We start from the raw sequence: 25,523 nt of genomic DNA, 5'->3' as shown, positions 1-25,523 counted from the left end.
CCGGTCGGCATTAACCAATCACCAGCCCCGCACTAACTTCACCAACCAATCAATTAGCCGTTACCGTTACCCTTTTGACCAATCACAGTTCACGATCAGTACACCAATCAAATCTAACCTACGTCTCATTTTATCCAATCATAATTCATCCATTCACTGACGCAAATACAATTCGAACAGGAAAAGGGTATTGTGGCCTAGCCCATTTTCACATGTTGAGGGGGTTCCCTTTATCTAAAGACATTGCATATCACTTGTTCCTGTGTCTTTAGAAGTAGTATTTTCAACCAGATTGATAAAATATATTTAGTAATTCTGGTAGGAAATAAATTATTTTCTGTAGAATATCTTTTGATCAGTTACATGGGCGAAAACAGAAACTTGCCCCCCACTTATCAAAGATGAAGCCGTCACCCAGCCTCTGACGCAATCGAGATTTCCGAGAACATCGGGACGTCACTTGGCAACGGATAGGCGTGACCTCGGGACTGGCGTGGCCTCGAGGGCCGGGGCGGCCTTGGCGGGAAGTGGGCGTGGCTCTGAGAAAGGGCGTTGTCTCAGGGAAGTGGGTGTGGCTTCGGGGGAGAGTTGGTCAAAGGTGTCGCTGAACAGAACTTCAGTCGTAGGTAGAAATTGGAGGCAGGATGTCCTGCACTGTATTCTGAGGAACCCAAGTGGTTGTTTCTGGGTGGAGTGAAGATTGTTAAAGATGATCACTGGAGCTTGCTAGGTCTTTGCTTAATTATTTTTCAGTATTTAAAGAGGGCTGTGACCCCGGTGGAGGGTAGGGGCGGGGAGAAATTAAGAGAGGTCCTCCAGCCTCAGTCCTTTAATCGAAGTAATGTTTGTTGTCCAAATTTTAGAAAACAAGGAAAGTTCGCCCGGCTTATTCGTGGCTCATTTTATCCTGCCATTGATAAATAAAAACATTCGGCTTAGTCTATTTAAACATCTAGAGTCAACTTGCAAGCACATTTCTAACCCCCCCCTCCTCTCCAAAAAAAGGAGGAATGAGTGATTTTAACTCCTGATTCTCTCTTGAGTGTCTCTTTGCAGAGTGTTAACCCTGAAAACCTGCCTGCGGAACAAGAAGGGGAGACAAGTGAGCAGCCTTTTCCCTCCACATTCTCTGAAGGTGGGGTCCAGAAAGCAGAGCCCTGAGGAAGGCAATTTTAAACGAATGATCTTTCTGGTTTGTGTCTGGCTTTCTGCTCGGATCCGCGTTCCGTGCTCGGTTATGGAACTCCAAATTCCATTGTTTGTAGTAACCACGTAAGTTGCTATGGGAGCGGCTGAGAGCCAAGTTATTATTAACACTGTGGGAACAGTAAGACGAGATCAAAACCATTCACAGCAGGACGATGGGTGTGGGATCAACACGTGCCTCTTGAATAAGTGTAACGTTGACCCCCGGTCAGTTCGAAAGCAGAGCAAATATTGCACCCGCTGGGTTTTAGTCATCAGCCGAATGTTTTTTTTGCTCTGCTGAGGAGTGATTAGGTAAAAAGCTTAAATTCACGAATCATCGCAAGATGGGTGTGCCTGAGCACCACGTTGAACTAATTCTGGATTTTCAATGATTGGACTCATTCTTACATAGGTGGGTAGAAGGAACGACTCTAAAATCGAATACAGATATTTTCTGTTTCCAGGACTGTCACTGACCTCATCTCCTCTGGGGATCTCCCTCCCACAGCTTCCAACCTGATAGTCGTCCAACCTCGGATGGCCCGCTTCTACCTCCTACCCAAAATCCACAAACAGAACTGTCCTGGTAGACCGATCGTGTCAGCTTGCTCCTGCTCCACGGAACTCATTTCTCGTTATCTTGACTCCCTTCTCTCTTCCCTTGTCCAGTCCCTTCCCACCTACATCTGTGATTCCTCTGACACCTTACGTCACATCAACAATTTCCAGTTCCCTGGCCCCAACCGCTTCCTCTTCACCATGGACGTCCAATCCCTCTACACCTCCATCCCCCACCAGGATAGTCTGAGGGCCCTTAGCTTCTTCCTCGAACAGAGGCCCAAACAATCCCCATCCACCACTACTCACCTCCGTCTGGCTGAACTCGTTCTCACACTGAACAATTTCTCCTTCAATTCCTCTCGCTTCCTCCAAATAAAAGGAGTGGCTATGGGTACCCGCATGGGCCCCAGCTATGCCTGTCTCTTTATGGGGTATGTGGAACACTCCTTGTTCCAGTCCTACTCCGGCCCCATTCCACAACTCTTTCTCCAGTACATCAATGATTACTTCGGTGCTGCTTCATGCTCTCGTCGGGACTTGGAAAAATTTATTAATTTTGCTTCCAATCTCCACCCTTCCATCATTTTCACGTGGTCCATCTCTGACGCTTCCCTTCCTTGACCTCTCTGTCTCAATCTCTGGTGATAGACTGTCCACCAATATCCATAACAAGCCTACCGACTCCCACAGCTACCTCGACTACAGCTCCTCACACCCCACTTCCTGTAAGGACTCCATCCCATTCTCTCAATTCCTTCGCCCCCGTCGCATCTGTTCCGATGATGCTACCTTCAAAAACAGTTCCTCTGACATGTCCTCCTTCTTCCTTAACCGAGGTTTTCCACCCACGGTCGTTGACAGGGCCCTCAACCGTGTCCGGCCCATCTCCCGCGCATCCGCCCTCACGCTTTTTCCTCCCTCCCAGAAACATGATAGGGTCCCCCTTGTCCTGACTTATCACCCCACCAGCCTCCGCATTCAAAGGATCATCCTCTGCCATTTCCGCCAACTGCAGCATGATGCCACCACCAAACACATCTTCCCATCACTCCCCTGTCAGCATTCCGTAGGGATCGTTCCCTCCGGGACACCCTGGTCCACTCCTCCATCACCCCCTACTCCTCAACCCACACCTATGGCACCACCCCATGCCCACGCAAAAGATGTAACACCTGCCCCTTCACTTCCACTCTCCTGACCGTCCAAGGGCCCAAGCACTCCTTTCAAGTGAAGCAGCATTTCACTTGCATTTCCCCCAACTTAGTCTACTGCATTCGTTGCTCCCAATGCAGTGGTCTCTACATTGGAGAGACCAAACGTAAACTGGGCGACCGCTTTGCAGAACACCTGTGGTCTTTCCGCAAGAATGACCCAAACCTCCCTGTCGCTTGCCATTTTAACACTCCACGCTGCTCTCTTGCCCACATGTCTGTCCTTGGCCTGCTGCATTGTTCCAGTGAAGCCCAACGCAAACTGGAGGAACAGCACCTCATCTTCTGACTGGGCACTTTACAGCCTTCCAGACTGAATATTGAATTCAACAACTTTAGGTCTTGAGCTCCCTCCTCCATCCCCACCCCCTTTCTGTTTCTTCCCCCTTCCTTTTGTTTTTTTTTCTTTTCCAATAATTGATATAGATTTTTCTTTTCCCACCTATTTCCATTATTTTTAAATCTTTTATTCTCCCCCCACCCCCACTAGAGCTGTACTTTGAGTACCATCCATTCTTAATTAGCACATTCGTTTAGATAATATCACCAACTTCAACACCTCTGTGTTCTTTTGTTCTTTTGCCTGTGACATCTTTTGATGATCTGCTCCTTTCCTAACACCCACCCCCTCCACTTCTCTCCACCCCCCCCCACCCACCTTAAACCAGCTAATATTTCCCTCTCCTTGTAAAGAAAGATCAGTTCTGTTGAAGGGTCATGAGGACTCGAAACGTCAACTCTTCTTCTCCGCCGATGCTGCCAGACCTGCTGAGTTTTTCCAGGTAATTCTGTTTTTGTTTTGGATTTCCAGCATCCGGAGTTTTTTGTTTTTATCACAGATATTTTATATTTAGGGGAGTTAGCAATAATTAATTCATTTAAAGTGCACTGTAACATCTCAACAGGTCAGACAGCATCTTAAACGTTAACTCTGTTTCTCTCTCCACAGATGCTACCTACCCTGTTGAGTATTTCCAGTATTTTCTGTTTTTATTTCAGGTTTCCAGCATCTGCAATATTCCATTTTTCGTACTGTCGCATCTGCTGTGCATTTACCAAATACTCAAATAAAAGAAAAATACTGTGGATGTTGGAAATCTGAAACAAAACTTCACCAGACTGAGTTCTGATGAAGAGTAACAAAGACTCGAAATGTTAACTCTGTCTTCCTCTCCACAGATGCTGTCAGACCTGCTGAGTTTTTCCGGCAATTTTTATTTTTGTATCAAATACTCAATATGTACTGCATAAGAATGGTATACTCCAACCATGCTGCTTCCCAAATTGCCAGAAGTTTTGAAAATCAAATAAATATATAATAGAGACTTGCATTTACAAAGCATCATAGTGCTCATAGAGACCAATAACTTTTAAAGAGATATGAATTTCCCAATGGCCAATGCAAAGGAATAGGATGACAAGGCTTCACATTTTAAGATTTTTACTATAACAAATAAACAAAAACTAACAGCGACTAACATGACTTGACAGGCAACTAATACACTGAACTACAGAAAATGCATTCCCCATTGCCTTCTTAACACAACTGAAAACCCCATGCCATGTTGATGCACTACATCACACTGTCAACAGAAATGTAGTCTTGTGTTTGAAGTCCTAATCTCCCAGCCCTACCAGGGTGAATCTTCCAGTGTCCTTTTAAACAAAGTCACTTCACTCAACCTTCTGAGCATACTCAAATACACTTCCAGTAGCAAGGGACCCTCTGGTGACTCCTTGGTCTTTTACTCTCCACAAGCTTCATTTCTTTGAACAGGGGACCCGGCCTCACCTGCACGTTGCTTGGTAGTTAACCTGGAAACGGGCCTTTTTTTGACTGGCATAGGAACACCTGCTTCTGGTCTTCTCCAAAACTTTCTGCCTGGTTGACTCTGTGAGTGTGTATACAGCAAGGCCACCTGCCTTCTCTTTCATGTCCAGGTATTACTACTTGCATCTGATTTTCAATGAGTTTTGATTTGATTTTTTGTCTCCACAAACAGCGGGTCACATAGTCTTGTCTCTGGGCAGATTTTGTAAGCGGTTACATTCCCTCTTCAAGCCACTCCAGTTTATCTTGAATTAAAGGCGACAGAACATTACCGTCTTATAAAAGTCCGTTGTTCATGACAATAGTGCTTTCCACAATCACTGGACATCTAAGCCGCTTTATAGCCAATAAAGCACTTTGGAAGTGTAGTCATTGTCGTAATGTAGGAATTATGTTAAAAGATATTTTATTAAAATTAGATCAAAAATACCCTAATCAAACTGTGCGGGATTACACATAGATTCAATCCTGCTTTGACTAAGTTAGCAGGGGTGAACTGGCTCTTCTCTCTGTCCCATTCCTAAGTTAGTTGTAACCGAGTTTGAATTTAAAAAGCAAATTATATTGCCAATTCAATATATATTTAACTGTGTATAGGAATAAACTGGCCAGGTTCCTCAAGTTAACAAGTAAAGAGTTAGTCTTATTGCTAAAATTTATTGCAGAAATTATTAACAAAAGATTTAAAATGTGCAAGTATGTCCAACTACCCACCAATGCAAAAACAACACGCACACAACCCCCCAGTCATGCAAAAGAAAAATAAATAAAACGCTGCAGAGATCAGATCTTAAAAACTTGGCCAAGTAACAAGTAAAGTCAGAAAAAAAATCACAGGTTGTCCAGAGGCTTGTTTACAGCTGAAAGGTCCCTTTCCACAGTAGCAGCTGGTGCTTGGGGTTTCACACTGGAGACAGTGGCATTGATTCGGAATTCTCCTTTAAGAACTCTCAGTTTGCAGCAATGAGGTCTTCTGGGAGGTTTTTAAAACCACAAATAGTTGATGAGAGGTGTTTCAGAAGAAAGAGATATGGGATAAGGCTGTTGCCCCTGTGGCAACCTCTCTGACTATTCAAAACCCGGTATCTTTTATCCAAGAGCTGGATCATGTGACCTCTCTTTGAGAGTTCCTTAGACTCCAGGGCAGGATTTTTCCCCCTAATTGGGGGCGTGGCGCCATTTTATGTGGGCTGGCCGATTAAGACCCGCCCTGCGTGATGTCCACATGGAAGCATTATGCGCTCCCTGTGCGGGGGGGGGGGGGGGATTCCTAAACCTCAGAATGTGCTCTTTCACGCATGCACCTCTACAGTAAAAAAAAATACTAAAAATAGTATTTAGTACCAATACTAAAAATTCCCTGACATGTCCCCTCACTTTAATTACATTTTTAAAAACCTGCATGAAACCTAATCCCACCCATGGATGAGGTTTCATTCTTTTTCTAATTCCCTTCTGGGCTCCTGGCCTGCTCGCCAACCTTAAGGTTGGATGGGCACGTCCATTAATTATTTTAATTACTCTGTCAATGGCCTCAATTAGCCATTGACAGGTCGGCGGGTGCACAGCTGATTTTGCTGTGCCCCGCCTACCTGAAAATTTAAATGGGGCATGGTGACGTCAGGAGATCCGCCCAATGTCACCACATGTCATTTTACGTGTCGGCAAGTGGGTCCCGACCCCCCATTCGCCGATGGGAAAATCCTGCCTTGTGTCTCCATAAGGCCGTCTGTGTCCTTCGCAAATGCAACATATTAGCTGCTGTAAGACAGTGCCCTTTGCTTAGGAAAGTATTCTTTTCAAAAAGTTATGTATATAGGTGTATGGCCAGCCATTATAAGGCAATTACAAAGTAATATATGTCCAGCCGATGATATTATGAAGTAATATTTTGTACAACACATCCTCTTAATAATACCAGGTGTAGTCTTCAGGTGAAGTGGAATTTGAGGATGTGGGATAGTTAGAATAGGGTGTTACAGTAACTACATTAAAGTCATACCTATTGTCATTGTTATATTTCCATTATAAATTCTTTTACCTGTATTTATAATGAAACTAACTGTAAACGTCACATTGTAGTTACATTTTCCTATCAGCTACAGCACCTCCACAGCTGGGTATCAAATTACAGTGTGCAAAGTTTACTGAAGAAGTTTCCATTATAAATGTGGACTCAGGAATTTTAATTGAAAAATTGATAGGACGGGTGTGTTGATGAAAGATTTTTTTTATATATACAATTTTACGTTTAAGAGCTGTAGTCAATTATACCTTGCCATTGTGTTGTTTCCAATTGAGACTTTTATTAAAAAAAAATTAGGCTGCCATTTTGGATCTATTTCTAACAAAGTCCATGTTACAGTTTATGGTTTTTTTTACACTAGATATTGGGCTATAATTTCAGTGTTCCAGGCCAGTGTAACCAGAGGCGGGGTGAGGAGGGGAGGGTACTCCAAAGATGCACTGGGGAACCACCCCGGAAGTTCTCAGGTAGGGTCTGCACACCCATTGCCAGGGAAGTGCAAACTTCCAATGGGCAATTGCCCTGCACTGGGAACCATCTGAAAAGGCGACTTAAATCTTACATCAAAAGTTAACTGGAAAAAGTTAGAAGAATTAAAACCACTGCTAACTTCTGAGTAACTATTGTATAGACTAAACCAACACCCCATGGGACTTCCTCCACACCCATGAACCCCCACCACCCCATGACCACCACCCACACAGGACTCCCCCACCCCCCAACTACCACCCCTACAGGATTCCCCCCCCCCCCACCACGGGAATTGACCCCCATGGGACTAATCCCCCAATGGGACTCTCCACAGTACTGGCCCCCCAACCATGGGACTCTCCTCCACACCCTCCAGCGGGACTCCCCTCCCACCACGGGATTCCCCGCAACTCCCCACCCCTCCGGAACTCCCCCCAATCCCCGACTACCCTCTCCAGGCCCAACCCAACCTGAATCCCCGCTCCCCAGGTCTGACGGTCCAACCCTCTCCCCACCTAACTGCCATACCCCACCTCAACTCTCCGACCCCCCCCCACCCCCCCGACTGCCCAACCTCCGCCGACTGCCTGAAACCCGCACCCCAACTGCCTGACCCGCCCTTCCCCGATTGTCCAACCTCCCCCTGGTGGCCTGACAACCCCCACCCGCGCCAAATTCTAACCACTTACCTGACAAACCAACTTTTGCCTAGCTTGAAAGCTGGATCTTTAATCCCACCTGATTTATGGCAGCCGGTGCCGTTAAGAAGGGTGTGTAGTCTCCTTGCATACGACTCTGAAACCCTTGACAGAAGGCCGCAGGGACACACTGCCCTACACAGTTCTCACCAGGCCTGAGTTGGAAGGTCGGGCAAGAAAGGGTCGGAAAACTTTTAAGGTAAAAAAGTGGGAGTGAAGTGCAATCCGACTCTGTTGCCACACTGTGGAAGTTCAGGCCTATTTTCTCAGTTTCAGCATCATTCTAGGAAGCAGACCTCACATCCCCCATGATCTGGAATATTTATCTACCAACAATGTCAGCCATGGGTAAATGGGTAGCTTTCGTGCCTCTGAATCTGAAGGTTCTGGATTCAAATCCCACTCCAGGGATTTAGGGCAGAATTTTTAGGTCGGCGTGTGGGCGTGATCGGCGGGTCCGGGATTGGCCAGGGAACGGACTGCTGCCTGCGATCAACCTCCTTCGGCAATTTCACACTGGCTGGCCAATTAATGGCCAGCCAGCGTGAAGCGCACGCTGAAATGCTCAGCGCTGCCAGGGTGGGGTCAGGAGGAGGGCAGGCTTTGACATAAGCGTGGGCATGGGCGAGCACGGAATGAAAGCTCCCTGAAGGCAGAGAGCTGCCCCAGGGAGCTGAAGAATTGAAAAGAGTTAAATAAAGTTTGTGAAATAAGGAAAAGAAATGTCCAAGCTTCACAATCAGTCACCTGAACATATATGTGATAAAAATGCTGTCCATAGATTTTTATTCTTTTTTATTTGATAATAGAAACCTCATCCTGCCTTTGGATGAGATTTCACCAAAATTCGAAGTCAGTCTGGCTGATTCGCCCATCCGCCAACAGTAAGGTTGGACGGACCACAAAAAATCAGAGACCAGCACAACTTTAAAGACCTTAATAGGCTTCTTAATTGTTGACGGGCGTGCTTCTGACTTTCACACGCGACTGAAATATTGCACGAGCGCAAAATGACATTAGGATGCTTGCCCGACATCATCACACGCGATTTCATGTCCGGTTAGGTTGGATGTGTGCTCGCACGCCAATCTAAAAATTCTGCCCTTAAGCACAAATATATAGGCTGACATTCTAGTGGACCACTGCACTTTTGGAGGTGCTGTCCTTCGGATGAGATATTAAACTGAGGCCCTTGCCTGCTCACTCAGGTGGGCTTAAAAGATCCCATGGAACTATTCTGAAGAAGAGCAGACAAGCTCTTTCCCAGTGTCCTGGTCAATATTTATCCCTCAATCAACACTATTGGCCTCATACACACAAATCCAAATCTCCCACAAGGAGAGAAGAAGGGCTTGCATTTATATAGCACCTGTCACAAACTCAAGATATCTCAATGTGCTTTACAATCAATGGAGTACTTTTCAAGTGTAGTCACTGTTATATCACAGAATCTTCTTTCACACAATATTTACAATGCAGAAGGAGGCCATTCGGTCCATCGAGTCTTCACTGGCTCTCTGAAAGAGCATTCTACTGAGTCCCACTCCCCTGCCTTATCCCCATAACCTTGCACATTCTTTCTTTTCAGATAGCCATCCAATTTCCTTTTGAATACCTCAATCGAACCTGCCTCCACCACCCTCTCAGGAAGTTTGTTCCAGCCTCCAACCAACCTCTGGGTGAGAAAACTCTTCCGCACATCACTTATATTCCCTTTCCCAATTATTTTGAATCCATGTCCTCTAGTTCTTGATGCTCCTTTGAGTGGGAACAGTTTCCCACTTATACCTTGTCCATACCCCTCAGGATCTTGAACCAAGTATCCTCTTAGCCATCTTTTTTCCAAGGAAAACAGTCCCAAACTCTCCAGTCTATCCTCATAGCTACAGTTCTTCATCCCTGGAATAATTCTTGTGAATTTCCTCTGTACTCTCTCCAATTCCTTCACATCCTTCCTCAAGTATGGTGCCCAGAACTGCATGCAGTACTCCAGATGAGACCTAACTAGTGTTTTATATAAGTTCAACATGACCCCCTTAGTCTTGTACTAAATGCTCCTATTAATAGAGTCTATACTATAATGTAAGGAATATAAAAATATCCAATATTCAACCCTTGCCTGCAAAAGCAAATGGCTATTTCTCTTTGCCACACCTAACTTTTCTTTTCCACTTTCTGACCTAGTCTCATCCTGTCCATTGCCACCCTCCACTCTCGTTATTCCTCTTCTGGAAAATTGGACATAATTCTGAGTGAAAACAACAGCGTGACTTTTTAAGTTAAATTTATCATCAATTCACTCTTATTGTCCATTTCATTTTGAGACTGCACTTCTGTGTAAGATAACAGTGTGAATGCTCCATAGTTACTTTAAAGAAAATTAAAAGCTTTTAAACTCTGTATTTAGATAGTTTATTTGTTGTATATTAACATCTTTGGGATAAACATCTCTGTAACAGTAATTAGAAACTAAAAAGTTCACTGTTAACCAGCAATGGGAATACAGTAACACAGTTGTGTCCTCCAATCGAGAAGATTAGTGCTAACAACCTCCAGTCCTGCTTTCAGACTGATCTGTTTGATTCTCACAGTGTTGATCTTAAATTGGACTGATAGTTCTGACAGACTGCTTTTCAATCAGTCTGATTTTGACAATTCCAGTTTTAACCTCGAAATTGTCTGACTGTTTAATAATTATAAACTCCAATCCCAATATTTAAAAAAAATCGAATCAAACATTATAGAGCTAACCCTTGGATTGAAATGTTAACTGTAGCTTGAAATAATGACAGTTAACAGGTACCAACATTATTAGTGTTTTATAACCCGGGCCAACATGCAAGAGTTTTTACAACATGTCTAATTACTGCACGACATCAATCAACAACATGAATAAAATATTGAATTATATGGCAAAAACAGAACAGCAAGAATCACAGGAAGTCATGCATAAATTGTAAAGTTTGATCAGATGATGCTGAATATTGTGTTAATTTTTGGCCACCAGCACCTAATAAAGACATTCAAACCCAAGGGCAGTGAGAGCAACAAGACTGATCCTCAGAGTAATAAATTGTGCGGAAAAACTGGAGTTTGGTTTTTCAATCATTCACTTGAAAGGCAGGTCCTTGGCTCATTGTCTGTTGATGCTTCAGCCTGAGGTGTTTCCTTGGCAGTTTTTTCAGCCGTCCCAAGTCTACCTCAGCTAGAATGGGAACCAAACTCCATGCTACAAGTGTTATTCTGAACCACACACTTGCCATTGAACCAACTGAGCTAACCAGCCCTGAGTTTGGTTTTCCAGTCTTGAAAGGGGGCAGCTGAGAGAGATGACTTTATAAAAGTAGATGGAAAGGTTTTGGAACAAAACTTCAAATTAAATGTAACAGTAGGACAAAGAGAACCTCTTTACATAAACTGATGAACAAGCGAATGGACTTTTGAGTGGGGTAGTGGATTTTCATGGCTGGAATTATTGAAGGGATTCCATAATGGAAGCTCTGGATGGATGGATGAGGTAAATGAACCAAATAACTTTCCTCATCCACATCTATTTTGTGAGTAGCTGTGCTGATGGTGAAGCACAGAGCAAAAGCAAGATGTCCGTCCTTGAAAGAGGAAATAAAATCAGTAAATAATGCTGTTATACACTGGCCAATGAACAATGAATTGCTTCTACCAATTTGCCCCTGCTTCAATGCTGCCCTTACAGAACATCAGTAATTCAGCCTGGAATGAACTGTCATTGGGAACTCCACCTTGAAGCTTTTATCTTTGGGCAGGGATGCACTACAATTCTGCAACACCACACCTCCATTTAACAACACTTATTTAACAAAGCAGAATAGGAATAAGGTGGCGTTAATAAAATGCATGTTCTATATATTCTAGCTGAGTATAATCCATAACTCTTAACTAACAGCACCATGTGATACATTCTGATACAGGTTAAAAAAAAATCAGACGTAGAAATGGAAATGTATGAGAATCTAGGACTGGTGGGAGAGGGTACTTATGGATCGGTAATGAAATGCAGGCACAGAGAGACAGGACAAATAGTTGCCATCAAAAGATTTCAGGACCGAGATGATGACAGACTGGTAAAGAAAATTGCTGTAAGAGAAATACGATTTCTGAAGGTAAGAATATGAATTATCATAAATTTGGGGGGACAAACTAGAGACTGAGGGGATAGAAAATGTCATTTAAAGTATTGGGGTGGATTTATTAAAATTGAAATAAAATTTCCCTAATGGATCAGTGGGTAAATGCACCATGTGGCATGATACTGGGTCAGTTAAAACAGAACTGTTCTAGGCTTAGCCTTTGGATTATGTTACCAAATGCCTGCTGGAACTAAGTGGTGTGTGCTCCAATATTCCTTAATTTCCCTGGGCTAGGGGAGGGAAACATTAGGCAGGACTTCTGCTTCTTAGAAATAATGCAGCTGCTGAGGACAGGTTTGGTCTTCCTGGAATCCCAACCTACAACCTGTCTATGCTGACCCCCTCAATGAGCATTCTGGAAAAGGTGTCAGCCTCATAATGGACCTATGTCTTTGTAAAACCTCCAAAAGACTTAATTATGCAATTGACGACAGGTCTGTTTGGCTTCTGGCATTGGGTGTAGATGTCATGAACGTCATCTCAAATTGTTCTCTGTAGGCTTATCTGCCACACTGAAGACAGGTGTCTGTCATATAGCTGAGAAGGAAACCTTGACTCTTGTAAGGAGCTGCTATCTGGAGATTGAGGATGAGAATTGGATTGTAAATAGCTGATTCTGAAGCCTTGCACCTTTGACTGATGGAACCACTGTCAGTTTATAGTGTGTCACCAAACATATTCACAAAGACAGTGGCAATATTTTGAAGCATTTTTGCCCGGGTCTCATTAATCAACATTTTAGCTGAGGATAGTTTGGGATCAAGTCACCCCTGAAGAGCTTGAAAGTTGTTTGTGTGCATGCATGGATTCCACTAATGGCTCAAAAGTTGCCATGGTATAAATATTTGGAATGAATTGGGAAGGATTATTTCTTCTGGTTTTTGAGCTGGTGGTCAGCACTTCATTAGTATAAAAATGTTGCTGAGGAGACAAGTTAGAAGAAATTGCTTTACACGGAATGGTTGAAACAAAGACAGTCACACATTGTAAGGAAAAAAATAGTGTAAATACTTGAAACAGGAAAACAGAAGAAAGTTGAGAAAGAATGGGGCAGTGGGATTAACTTCAGTTTGCTCAGCGTAAATGCAAAGGGTCAAATGGCTCTTGGAACTGTAAACCTCTACGGAGCCTTAAAATACTTGGCCAAACCATGGATTTTATTTGTGAAGCTGGAAAATGCACCAAATGCACTTTGTGTCCTGTTATTCCTGATAAATACAACTGAAAGAAATATTGTGTATTCCTGCACCACAGGGAATGTCAAGCTCATGTTCCCTTATACTCTCATTGTGATTTACGTAATTTTCATATACCTATATCACAGTTGAGGCCATTAGGTTTCAATTTTCACAAAATAGCAAAGTGAACTCTGGAATGTGAGGCCAAACAATAATAAAAATTTTGAAATCTAAAGGAAAAAAGAAAGAGGGATTTAATATATTCAGTTGGATATAGACCTTAATGCAGGGCTGGTTTTCAGTTATAAGATGCTTCTTCAGACGTCAGATCTCCGCAGGTCATGTCAGCATTTTTGAAGCTGTTCATCAGCTTTTCTGAGTTTTGCAGCTTGGTTTGAATGGCTATGCTACTTATGAGGAATTTAAACTTTGCTCGTCAGTTGATAAACAGCAACAGTTAATTGACTATCCTTCTTGGGGTTCATTTTGAGACGACATGAGTGATAACGGTGAATTAGAATTCATGCAGCTCTCCAAGGTAAACTCTAATCTGTAAACTGAGCCAGTCAGGTCTTCAAACAAAAGCAAAATACTACAGATGCTGGAAATCTGAAATAACAGAAAATGCTGGAAATACTCAGCAGGTCAGGCAGCACCTGTGAAGAGAGAAACAGAGGCTGGAATTTTCCAGCCATTGAAATCTCCATTCACTGATCCCATCCCATGAGGTGCTGGAAAATTATGGCCAGAGTTAATATTTCAGGCCATTAACTTTTCATCAGAACTTCAAACCACAGGTCTTCAAATCTCCAGGACATTGTTCATAATTCAAAATCCTTCATTGGTTATAAAACCGACATGTAATGAGACCTGGATCAGAAGATGTGTCTCTGGGGACTGGAACTATTCCTACCCCAGGATAATGCTAAATCAGATCAGTGTGATCCTGCCTTTTTAAAACTTTTTCATGGGATGTGGGCTTCGCTTGCAAAGCCACTATTTATTGCTCTTGAGAAGATGGTGATGAGCCGCTTTCTTAAACTGCAGCAATCCATGTGGTATAGATACACCCACAGCGCTGGGTGAGGACCTTCAGAATTTTGACCCTGTGACAATGAAAGAACAATAGCATATTTCTAAATCAGAACGGCTGTGATTTGAAGGGGAGCTTGCAGCTGTTGGTGCACCCAGACAAGCAAAGATGAGTTTAAAAAGGAAAAAAAAGACTTGCATTCTATAGTGCTATTCTTAGCCCCAGGATACCCAAAGTTTTTATTATAACCAATGAAGCATTTTTGAAGTGCCCTGTTGTAACACAGGAACTGTGGCAGCTAATTTGCACATAACAAGCTCCCATAAACAGTGATGTGATAATGACCCGATAATCTGTTTTTCTTAGTTATATCGATTGAGCGGACAATATTGGCCTGGATAACAGGAATAATTCCTCTGCTGTTCTTCAAAATAGTGCCATGGGATCTTTTACATCCATATGAGAGAACAGACAGGGTCTCGGTTTAACATCTCATCCGAGTGATGAAATGTCCGACAGTGCGGCTCACCCTCAATACGACACTGCATATCAGCCTAGATTGTTTTAGTTCTCAGCTTTCTGGAGCTTAGATTTTTTTTCTGCTTAGGTTTCTGGTGTGGGACTTAAACACCACGGCAAAATTTTTAGCTCGGCGGGCGGGCGAGCGCCCGATCCGACCTAGTGCAAAATGACACGCAATGACGCTGGGCGAGCATCCTGATGACATCACGCACTCACGCGACATTTCGGTTGCACCGGCAGCACGCCAGCCGACAATTAAAAGGCCCCATTAAGGCCACTAAAAAGTTAATTAAAAGAAATTTTTCGCTTCCCGTCTGACCTTACGGTTGGTGGGTAGGCGATAAAGCCAAGCAGCCTCTGCACTTTTTTGGAAACCTCATTCACGGGTGGGATGATGTTTCCAAAAGCAAATAGAAATAAAATTAAAATTTTTAAATTTAATTAATAACATGTCCCTGCTCATGTGACAGAGTCACATGAGGGGGACATGTTTTATAAAATTTATAAGAAGTTTTTTTGAAACCAGTTCATCTCCCTGAGCCAGCTTTGTGCCTCAGGGAGATTTACAAGTGTGCACTTGCGCACATGCGCGAAGTTCGCTTTCGTCCCACTCACCCTCCTCTCCCTGCCCGCACAGGCAGCACTGAGCGCTGCCACTTGCGTTTCACATTGGGCGGGCCTTAATTGGCCCGCCAGTGTGAAATCGCTATCCTGCCTTGATCGCAGGCTTCCTGACTGCCCCTGCCCGCCCCCATTGAGACCGCCCAACTAGGGCAAGATTCTGCCCACAATCTTTTGACTAAGAGGCAAGAGTGCTACCAACTGAGCCACTGCTGCATTTACTCGTGCTCTGTGCTGGTAAGCTGTGTGGTTTCAGCTAATTAAATTCCAGCTGTATACTTGTGTACGTTTGGGAATCTCTAAGCCTTGGCTCTTGCAATTCTGCTTCTAAGCTCTCTGATGTTAGGAAAGTGGAAGTTGTCCAGTGGAGAAAGGGTGGGCACTCCATATCAGGCAAAATTTGGTGGATTTTTCACTAGCTTTGCTGGAAGACTGTTTTAAGCATGGTGATTATCGGGCCTGTGATACACCTGGCTGACCAAATAAAAAGAGACAGCTGGTAGGAGGTGATGATATCTCCATTAATTTTCTTGCCCCTATTATCTAGTGCTCCCTTCTCACATTCCTGTCAAAGATCAAGACCTCGTGGAATTGGAAAATTCCACCTTGTATTCATTCTTAACTTTTGTTTTTAACATAACATTAAAAGTTTCAGTTGTGAATGATCATAATTTTCTTTCTGCCCATCTTACTTATTATCTGACAGCAATTTAGGCATGAAAATCTGGTAAATCTTATTGAGGTGTTCAAGCAGAAGAAACGTTTATTCTTGGTTTTTGAGTTTGTGGATCACACAGTTCTGGATGACTTGGAACGGTTTCCTAATGGACTGGAGAGTAAGAGACTCAGAAAATGTCTTATTCAGGTGTTAAGGGCCACAGAGTACCTTCACAAGAACAACGTGAGTAAACGCAATTAGGACACAAGATTTATTAGTAAATTGCTTGTGACTTTGTCCACTTGCATCAGGTAAATATAAGTTGTTTCTTATATCATTTATAATTAAGCATGTAAGGCATGTAAATAATACATATTTAACTATAATATATAAATAAGTAAATCCCTGTTTTAAGTTGCCCCATTTTAAGATGTTTTGCTTTAATGTTGGTCAGCTAATGGGGCTCGTATTCGCATTTAGGTTGGGAGTTTTGTTTTAAAGTTGTTTTGTGGCAGGTCTGGCGTAGGGTAGCATGGCCTGTTCAGTGCCATTTTGAAGTGGCGTCTCCCACTCCCATTCCCTGACCCTCCCTGTTCTTCCCGCTCCCTGTCCCTCCTGCTCCCTGACCCTCCTCGCCAACCCTGCATCTCGCATCGGCTCATGGCCTTTCCAACTCCTTGACCTTCCCACTCCCTGTCCTTTCTGCTCCCTATCCCTCCCGCTCCCTGACTCTCCCTCTTGCCAACCCTCCACCTCGCACCGGCTCATGGCCTCTTCGACTCCCTGACTCTCCTGCTCCCTGACCCTCTCTCACGCTGACCCTTCCTCTCACTGACCCTCCCGGTCACTGCCGATCCTCTCCCTGACTCATCTGTTGATGGCTTTTCCTGCTCCCTGATTCTCCCGGTTGCTCACAATCCTTTGGCTCATGGTATGTCCTGCTCCCTGGCCCTTCCAGTCACTGCCGACCTTCCCTTTTGCTCTTCCTGCCTCTCACTGCGCTGCTTCTGCTTTAGTTGTGTCAGCATCACGGTCTAATATCCATTTTCTGCCAACATTAATAAGGGTTGTGCTATTAAACCAGGCATGATCTCCAGATGTGTTTGGGAGTGGGAAGCATCATGCGGAGAGGCAGGGAGCGGGAGGCTCAGCAAGAGGGAGGGTCATAGAGCAGGATGTGTGGCGAATGGGAGATTCGGTGAGCAGGATCGGTGGGGACCAAGAGGGTTGGGGAGCGGGAGAAGCAGCAAGCCAGAAGTAAGTAGAAAGAATAAGCAATTTTTAGATATTTTAAAATTTATTTTATTTTAAGTGTTATTTCATTTACCAATATAAGAATTTAGAAAAGGAAAGTATTTCAACTTACAAGGCATAATGTTTTAATGACCAGGATATTCCAGCCCTGATGGTGTCAGGCATCATGGCGGACGGGGGTGGGGGTGGGGGGCAATATGGCGAGAAAGCAAAAGATCAGTTTCATGCTGTTGTGAAACTAGTTTGTGACCATCCACTCCACCCGTCAATAGCTGAGCTTCCCGCCGCCATACGACGGGAGCCTAATTTTAATACTTTAGCATCTCATTATAAGCCCTGCTCACCAGGGTCATCTCCCCAAGCTGGATCATCCGGGCACTCACGCCGACATGTTTCACAACTGTACATGAGTGACGTGCACCTGGCGAGCTGCACGTCACTTGGGACTTGGAGGTTTGTTTGCCTACCTTGCTTCGGGTAGCACTCGAGGTCATCAGCACCAGGCTTTCCAGGCAGCACCACATCAATTTTAGGGGGTCTCCCAGCCAGGTCTCTACCTACCAGACCAGCCGTAAGGCTGGTTTTTCAATGGCTGCAGGGCAAGGGCTTGCTTGGGGAAGTGGGAGAAATGGCTTCAGGCAAGGGAAGAGGTTGCAGGGCGAGGGATGTACTGGCATCAAGATGGTGAAGGCTGATGAGGCAGCCTCCAGAGGAGATGAGGCCAGATGGAGATGTGAAGACATGTGTGACAGAGTGAGTGGCGATGTCTCTTGAGCTGGCAGTGAGTGGTGATGTCCCTTGAGCTGGCAGTGAGGGAGATGCCAGTGAATGTGTGATGGCCTTGTGAGTGTGTGAGTTTAGAGTGAGAAAATAGTTACCTGACCCTGGTGGCATGGATGAGATCATTTATCTGTTTTTTGCACTGAATGGCTGAACCCTTGCGTGCAGCATTGGCACTGATCACCTGTGTCACTGCCTCCCAAGCCGGAGTGGTGAGGCTAATGTCCGTCCTGCAGCTAGAGCAGGAGTAGAGGAGGACATCATGGTGGGCCTCCACGGCATCCAGCATGTATCCCAGGGAGGCTGGAGTGGTGGACTGCACTCTTCTTGGCTTTTGGGATCATGTCTTCACCAGAGTAGTTCTGGGCTGCAAAAATTGAGAAGTGTGTGCGTAGCTGCAGTTTAAATATGGCGCCCTGCGTGAAGAAACAACGAGGTAATGGCATGGTGGGCAAATCGATGTCACCCATCAACAAGATGATGTGTTTCCTGTGGCTGCATAATTAATGAGGTGGGAATGGGACGACACGGCACAAAAACCCGCCATTGCAGCCGGCGGATAAAATTACTTTTTCCCGTCTGCTACCGCACTTTGGGCAAATCTGGGACGATGCTGCCCAATGTTTTTTTTCCTGATGAGAAATTTCCTTCAGAACCTAAGTACAGCTTTATATCGGTTGTAATGGGAAAATCTGACCCACTTAAAGTTGTTTCACTTAAAGTCGCACTTTCCAGGAATGCAACTACAACTTTAAGTGAGGACTAACTATTATATATATGTATATATATATATTTATATGGCACGTGAGTTGAGAGAGAGACTTCAGAAACATTGACAAAAAAAAACTGATCAAAAACTATAACATTAGGAAGGCTTGTGAGCAGGAGGTGTATATATTTCCTGCAAGATTTTAAATACTCCCTAAATAGAGGTTCCTCAAGGAAACAGGATCTGTCAGTGGATTAAGCACACTGCCCCCAGATTCACCTGGCTGTTCCAGCAGACATCCACTGTCATGTCAGCAGGAGTTTGCTAGTATGTTCAGAAGCCCACCTGCCTCCCTATTTACTCTTGACTCTCTGGGCATCTTTCACTGAGCCACAACTGAATTTTCAAGCAGGAATCTTTAACCCATTATGTGCTGCATATCCATCTATTAGCTGTTTACAGGCTTTGGCAAACTAAAATCCTGATAATGGCTCATAGTGCTTTGCAAAGTAAAATGACTAAAATGACAATGAAAGCAGCAAAGGGCAGTTAGTAATCGTGTGGGCTGGAAGCACTGACAGCAAAGGCAGGAAGGATGATGTTGACACACTGGTACCTGTTGCTCCATTACTTTGTTCATAATTTGCTGATGTATTGGTGTGATTGCTGTTGTATGAAATAATAATTGACTGCTGTCCACTGCTCAGTTAAATTATTGATTTGTTGATTGTCACTTATTCATTTATTGCTGCGTTCACTGCTCCATTAATTCAGAAATTTATGAGTGCTTGCTTCCTTATTAATTAATTCATTTATTCGCCTAATGCTTCATTAGTTTATTTGTTGGCGTGTCTGCTGTTGCTTTAATTCATTAATTCATTACTGCCTGTTTAACCATTAATTGATAATTCATCTTTCCCTGTGACATTTTACTTTATGAATTTATTGATCTGTTGCCTTCTGGTTTATTAATTTATTAATTCATTATTGCCTACTAGTTTGCTTGTATCTACTGCTTCATTAACTTATTAATATACTGATACTTACATATCTGTAGTACCAGTATTTTTCAATTATTGTTACTGCGTGGTGTTGTTTATGGTCATATTGGCTTCTGATGGTTCAGGTTTCATGTTCTGTTTGTTATGGTGTCGTAAAGCTTTAATGTGAGTTATTATAATTTAATTTCTCTGGTTTATTCTCTATTTTAAAAATTTTCAATATTATTATGGTAGCAACCTGTTGTCCATTGTTTTAGGGTGTGTTATTGAGTTCTTTGATAATGTTGAGATAGAAATAGTCAACATTGCACTGTGTTATGAGCAGTGATAGTTTTACATTTAGTGGGGCCCTGTGCTCAGTTTAATTGTCGGGACTCCTGCCCTCACCCCCATGCCCCTTTCTCAGACCCAAAGGCCGAAATCAAAAAATTACACAAATTGATCAGTGTTTCTCACACAGCCTCTCTCACACCACCACCCTCACACTCTCTTCCTCCCCAACTACCCTCACACTCCCTCCCCAACTACCCTCACACACTCTTCCTCCCCCACCACCCTCACACCCTCTCACTCCCCCACCACCCTCACACCCTCTCACTCCCCCACCACCCTCACACTCTCTTCCTCCCCAACTACCCTCACACTCTCTTCCTCCCCAACTACCCTCACACACTCTTTCTCCCCCACCACCCTCACACCCTCTCACTCCCCCACCACCCTCACACCCTCTCACTCCCCCACCACCCTCACACCCTCTCACTCCCCAACTACCCTCACACTCTCTTCCTCCCCAACTACCCTCACACACTCTTCCTCCCCAACTACCCACACAACCTCTTCCTCCCCCACCACCCTCACACCCTCTCACTCCCCCACCACCCTCACACTCTCTTCCTCCCCCACCACCCTCACACTCTCTCCCTCCCCCATCACCCTCACACTCTCTCCTTACCCCATCACCCTCACACTCTCTCCCTCCCCTACCACCCTCACACTCTCTTCCTCCCCCACCACCCTCACACTCTTCCTCCCCCACCACCCTCACACTCTTCCTCCCCCACCACCCTCACACTCTCTTCCTCCCCCACCACCCTCACACTCTCTTCCTCCCCCACCACCCTCACACTCTCTTCCTCCCCCACCACCCTCACACTCTCTTCCTCCCCCACTACCCTCACACTCTCTCACTCCCCCACCACTCTCTCACTCTCTCACTCCCCCACCACCCTCACACTCTCTCCCTCCCCCACCACCCTCATACTCTCTTCCTTACCTCACCTGGGATCTGCTGCCACCTGTTGCCTCGTCTGGGGTGCGTCCACTAGCTCACCTGGGGTCAACTCCCACGCCCACACCCACACCCCTCTTACACCCACACCCCTCTTAGGCCACACCCCTCTTAGGCCACACCCCTCTTAGGCCACACCCCTCTTAGGCCTACACCCTCTTACGCCCACACCCCTCTTACACCCACACCCCTCTTACGCCTACACCCTCTTACGCCCACACCCCTCTTACGCCCACACCCCTCTTACGCCCACACCCCTCTTACGCCCACACCCTCTTACGCCCACACCCTCTTACGCCCACACTCAAACCTCACCCACTCCCACACTCTCTCACTCCCACACTCTCACTCACTCCCACGCCCTCACTCACTCCCACGCCCTCACTCACTCCCACGCCCTCACTCACACCCACGCCCTCACTCACACCCACGCCCTCACTCACACCCACGCCCTCACTCACTCCCACGCCCTCACTCACTGCCACGCCCTCACTCCCACGCCCGTGCCCTCACTCACTCCCACGCCCGCGCCCTCACTCACTCCCACGCCCGCGCCCTCACTCACTCACACGCCCGCGCCCTCACTCACTCCCATGCCCGCGCCCTCACTCACTCCCACGCCCGCGCCCTCACTCACTCCCACGCCCGCGCCCTCACTCACGCCCACGCCCATGCCCGCGCCCTCACTCACGCCCACGCCCACGCCCGCGCCCTCACTCACTCCCACGCCCGCGCCCTCACTCACTCCCAAACCCGCGCCCTCACTCACTCCCACGCTCGCGCCCTCACTCATTCCCACGCCCGCGCCCTCACTCATTCCCACGCCCGCGCCCTCACTCATTCCCACGCCCGCGCCCTCACTCATTCCCACGCCCGCGCCCTCACTCATTCCCACGCCCGCGCCCTCACTCACTCCCACGCCCGCGCTCTCACTCACTCCCACGCCCTCACTTACTCCCACGCCTGCGCCCACACTCACTCCCACGCCCGCGCCCTCACTCCCACTCACACACCCTCACTCCCACGCCCACACCCTCACTCCCACCCGCGCCCTCACTCCCTCACACCCACACCCTCGCTCACACCCACACCCTCGCTCACACCCACACCCTCGCTCACACCCACACCCTCGCTCGCTCCCACACCCACACCCTCGCTCGCTCCCACACCCACACCCTCGCTCGCTCCCACACCCACACCCTCGCTCGCTCCCACACCCACACCCACACCCTCGCTCGCTCCCACACCCACACCCTCACTCGCTCCCACACCCACACCCTCACTCGCTCCCACACCCACACCCTCACTCGCTCCCACACCCACACCCTCACTCGCTCCCACACCCACACCCTCACTCACTCCCACACCCACACCCTCACTCACTCCCACATCCACACCCTCACTTATTCACTCCCACACCCTCGCTCACTCCCACACCCTCGTCACTCCCACACCCTTGCTCACTCACTCCCACACCCTCGCTCACTCACTCCCACTCCCACGCCCTCACTCCCACGCCCTCACTCCCACGCCCTCACTCCCACGCCCTCACTCCCACGCCCTCACTCCCACGCCCTCACTCCCACGCCCTCACTCCCACGCCCTCACTCCCACGCCCTCACTCCCACGCCCTCACTCCCACGCCCTCACTCCCACGCCCTCACTCCCACGCCCTCACTCCCACGCCCTCACTCCCACGCCCTCACTCCCACGCCCTCACTCCCACGCCCTCACTCCCACGCCCTCACTCCCACGCCCTCACTCCCACGCCCTCACTCCCACGCCCTCACTCCCACGCCCTCACTCCCACTCCCACACTCCCACTCCCACACTCCCACTCCCACACCCTGACTTACTCACACCCTCACTCACTCACTCCTAAACCTACACCCTCGCTCCCACGCCCTCGCTCCCACGCCCTCGCTCCCACGCCCTCACTCCCACTCCCACACCCTGACTTACTCACTCCCAAACTCACACCCTCACTCACTCACTGCTATGTCCACACCCTCGCTCACTCACTCCCACACCCTCGCTCACTCACTCCCACACCCTCGCTCACTCACTCCCACACCCTCGCTCACTCACACCCACACCCTCGCTCACTCACTCCCACGCCCTCACTCACTCCCACGCCCTCACTCACTCCCACGCCCACGCCCTCACTCACTCCCACGCCCTCACTCATTCCCACGCCCACGCCCTCTCACTCACACGCCCGCGCCCTCACTCACACGCCCGCGCCCTCACTCACTCCCACGCCCGCGCCCTCACTTACTCCCACGCCCGCACCCACACTCACTCCCACACCCGCGACCTCACTCACTCCCACGCCCGCGCCCTCACTCCCACTCACACAACCTCACTCCCACGCCCACACCCTCACTCCCACGCCCACACCCTCACTCACACCCACACCCTCGCTCACACCCACAACCTCGCTCACTCCCACACCCTCACTCACTCCCACACCCTCGCTCACTACCACACCCTCGCTCACTCCCACACCCACACCCTCACTTATTCACTCCCACACCCTCGCTCACTCCCACACCCTCGCTCGCTCACTCCCACACCCTCGCTCACTCACTCCCACACCCTCGCTCACTCACTCCCACACCCTCGCTCACTCACTCCCACACCCTCGCTCACTCACTCCCACACCCTCGCTCACTCACTCCCACACCCTTGCTCACTCACTCCCACACCCTCGCTCACTCACTCCCACACCCACACCCTCACTCACTCCCACACCCACATCCTCATTCACTCCCACACCCACACCCTCACTCCCACACCCTCACTCCCACACCCTCACTCCCACACCCTCACTCCCACACCCTCACTCCCACACCCTCACTCCCACACCCTCACTCCCACACCCTCACTCCCACTCCCTCACTCCAACTCCCACACCCTGACTTATTCACACCCTCACTCACTCACTCCTAAACCCACACCCTCACTCCCACACCCTCACTCCCACACCCTCACTCCCACACCCTCACTCCCACACCCTCACTCCCACACCCTCACTCCCACACCCTCACTCCCACACCCTCACTCCCACACCCTCACTCCCACACCCTCACTCCCACACCCTCACTCCCACACCCTCACTCCCACACCCTCACTCCCACACTCCCACACCCTCACTCCCACACCCTCACTCCCTCACCCTCACTCCCACACCCTCACTCCCACACCCTCACTCCCACACCCTCACTCCCACACCCTCACTCCCACACCCTCACTCCCACACCCTCACTCCCACACCCTCACTCCCACACCCTCACTCCCACACCCTCACTCCCACACCCTCACTCCCACTCCCAAACCCACACTCTCACTCCCACTCCCACGCCCTGACTTACTCACTCCCAAACTCACACCCTCACTCCCAGACCCTCACTCCCACAACCACACCCTCACTCACTCCCACACCCACAACCTCACACACACCCACACCCACACCCTCACTTCCACTCCCGCACCCTCACTCCCGCACCCTCACTCCCGCACCCTCACTCCCGCACCCTCACTCCCGCACCCTCACTCCCGCACCCTCACTCCCGCACCCTCACTCCCGCACCCTCACTCCCGCACCCTCACTCCCGCACCCTCACTCCCGCACCCTCACTCCCGCACCCTCACTCCCGCACCCTCACTCCCGCACCCACACTCCCGCACCCACACTCCCGCACCCACACTCCCGCACCCTCACTCCCGCACCCTCACTCCCGCACCCTCACTCCCGCACCCTCACTCCCGCACCCTCACTCACGCACCCTCACTCCCGCACCCTCACTCCCGCACCCTCACTCCCGCACCCTCACTCCCGCACCCTCACTCCCGCACCCTCACTCCCGCACCCTCACTCCCGCACCCTCACTCCCGCTCCCTCACTCCCACTCCCACACCCTGACTTACTCACACCCTCACTCACTCACTCCTAAACCTACACCCTCACTCCCACACCCTCGCTCCCACACCCTCGCTCCCACACCCTCACTCCCACACCCTCACTCCCACACCCTCACTCCCACACCCTCACTCCCACACCCTCACTCCCACACCCTCACTCCCACACCCCCACACCCTCACTCCCACACCCTCACTCCCACACCCTCACTCCCTCACCCTCACTCCCACACCCTCACTCCCACACCCTCACTCCCACACCCTCACTCCCACACCCTCACTCCCACACCCTCACTCCCACACCCTCACTCCCACACCCTCACTCCCACACCCTCACTCCCACACCCTCACTCCCACTCCCAAACCCACACTCTCACTCCCACTCCCACGCCCTGACTTACTCACT

General features: G+C 48.0%; 1 protein-coding gene across 5 annotated transcripts in view; it reads left to right on the top strand.

Annotated features, from left to right (window-relative positions):
- The first annotated feature begins 9,636 nt into the window (after window positions 1-9,636).
- The window catches only part of LOC121280754 (cyclin-dependent kinase-like 4), a 173,341-nt gene continuing 157,454 nt past the window's right edge, over window positions 9,637-25,523 (top strand). For all 5 annotated transcript variants that reach the window (XM_041192915.1, XM_041192914.1, XM_041192917.1 and 2 more), the window contains exons 1-3: window positions 9,637-9,665; window positions 11,934-12,125; window positions 16,213-16,407. In XM_041192915.1, coding sequence (XP_041048849.1) covers window positions 11,958-12,125; window positions 16,213-16,407 — 363 coding nt within the window. In that variant the 5' untranslated portion in view covers window positions 9,637-9,665; window positions 11,934-11,957. The remainder of the gene's footprint in view (window positions 9,666-11,933; window positions 12,126-16,212; window positions 16,408-25,523) is intronic.

The sequence above is a fragment of the Carcharodon carcharias genome, chromosome 8, assembly GCF_017639515.1.
Source record: "Carcharodon carcharias isolate sCarCar2 chromosome 8, sCarCar2.pri, whole genome shotgun sequence".
Taxonomy (NCBI): domain Eukaryota; kingdom Metazoa; phylum Chordata; class Chondrichthyes; order Lamniformes; family Lamnidae; genus Carcharodon; species Carcharodon carcharias.
Note: the sequence above shows the minus strand (reverse complement) of the source record. Positions and strands in the feature narration are given on the sequence as shown.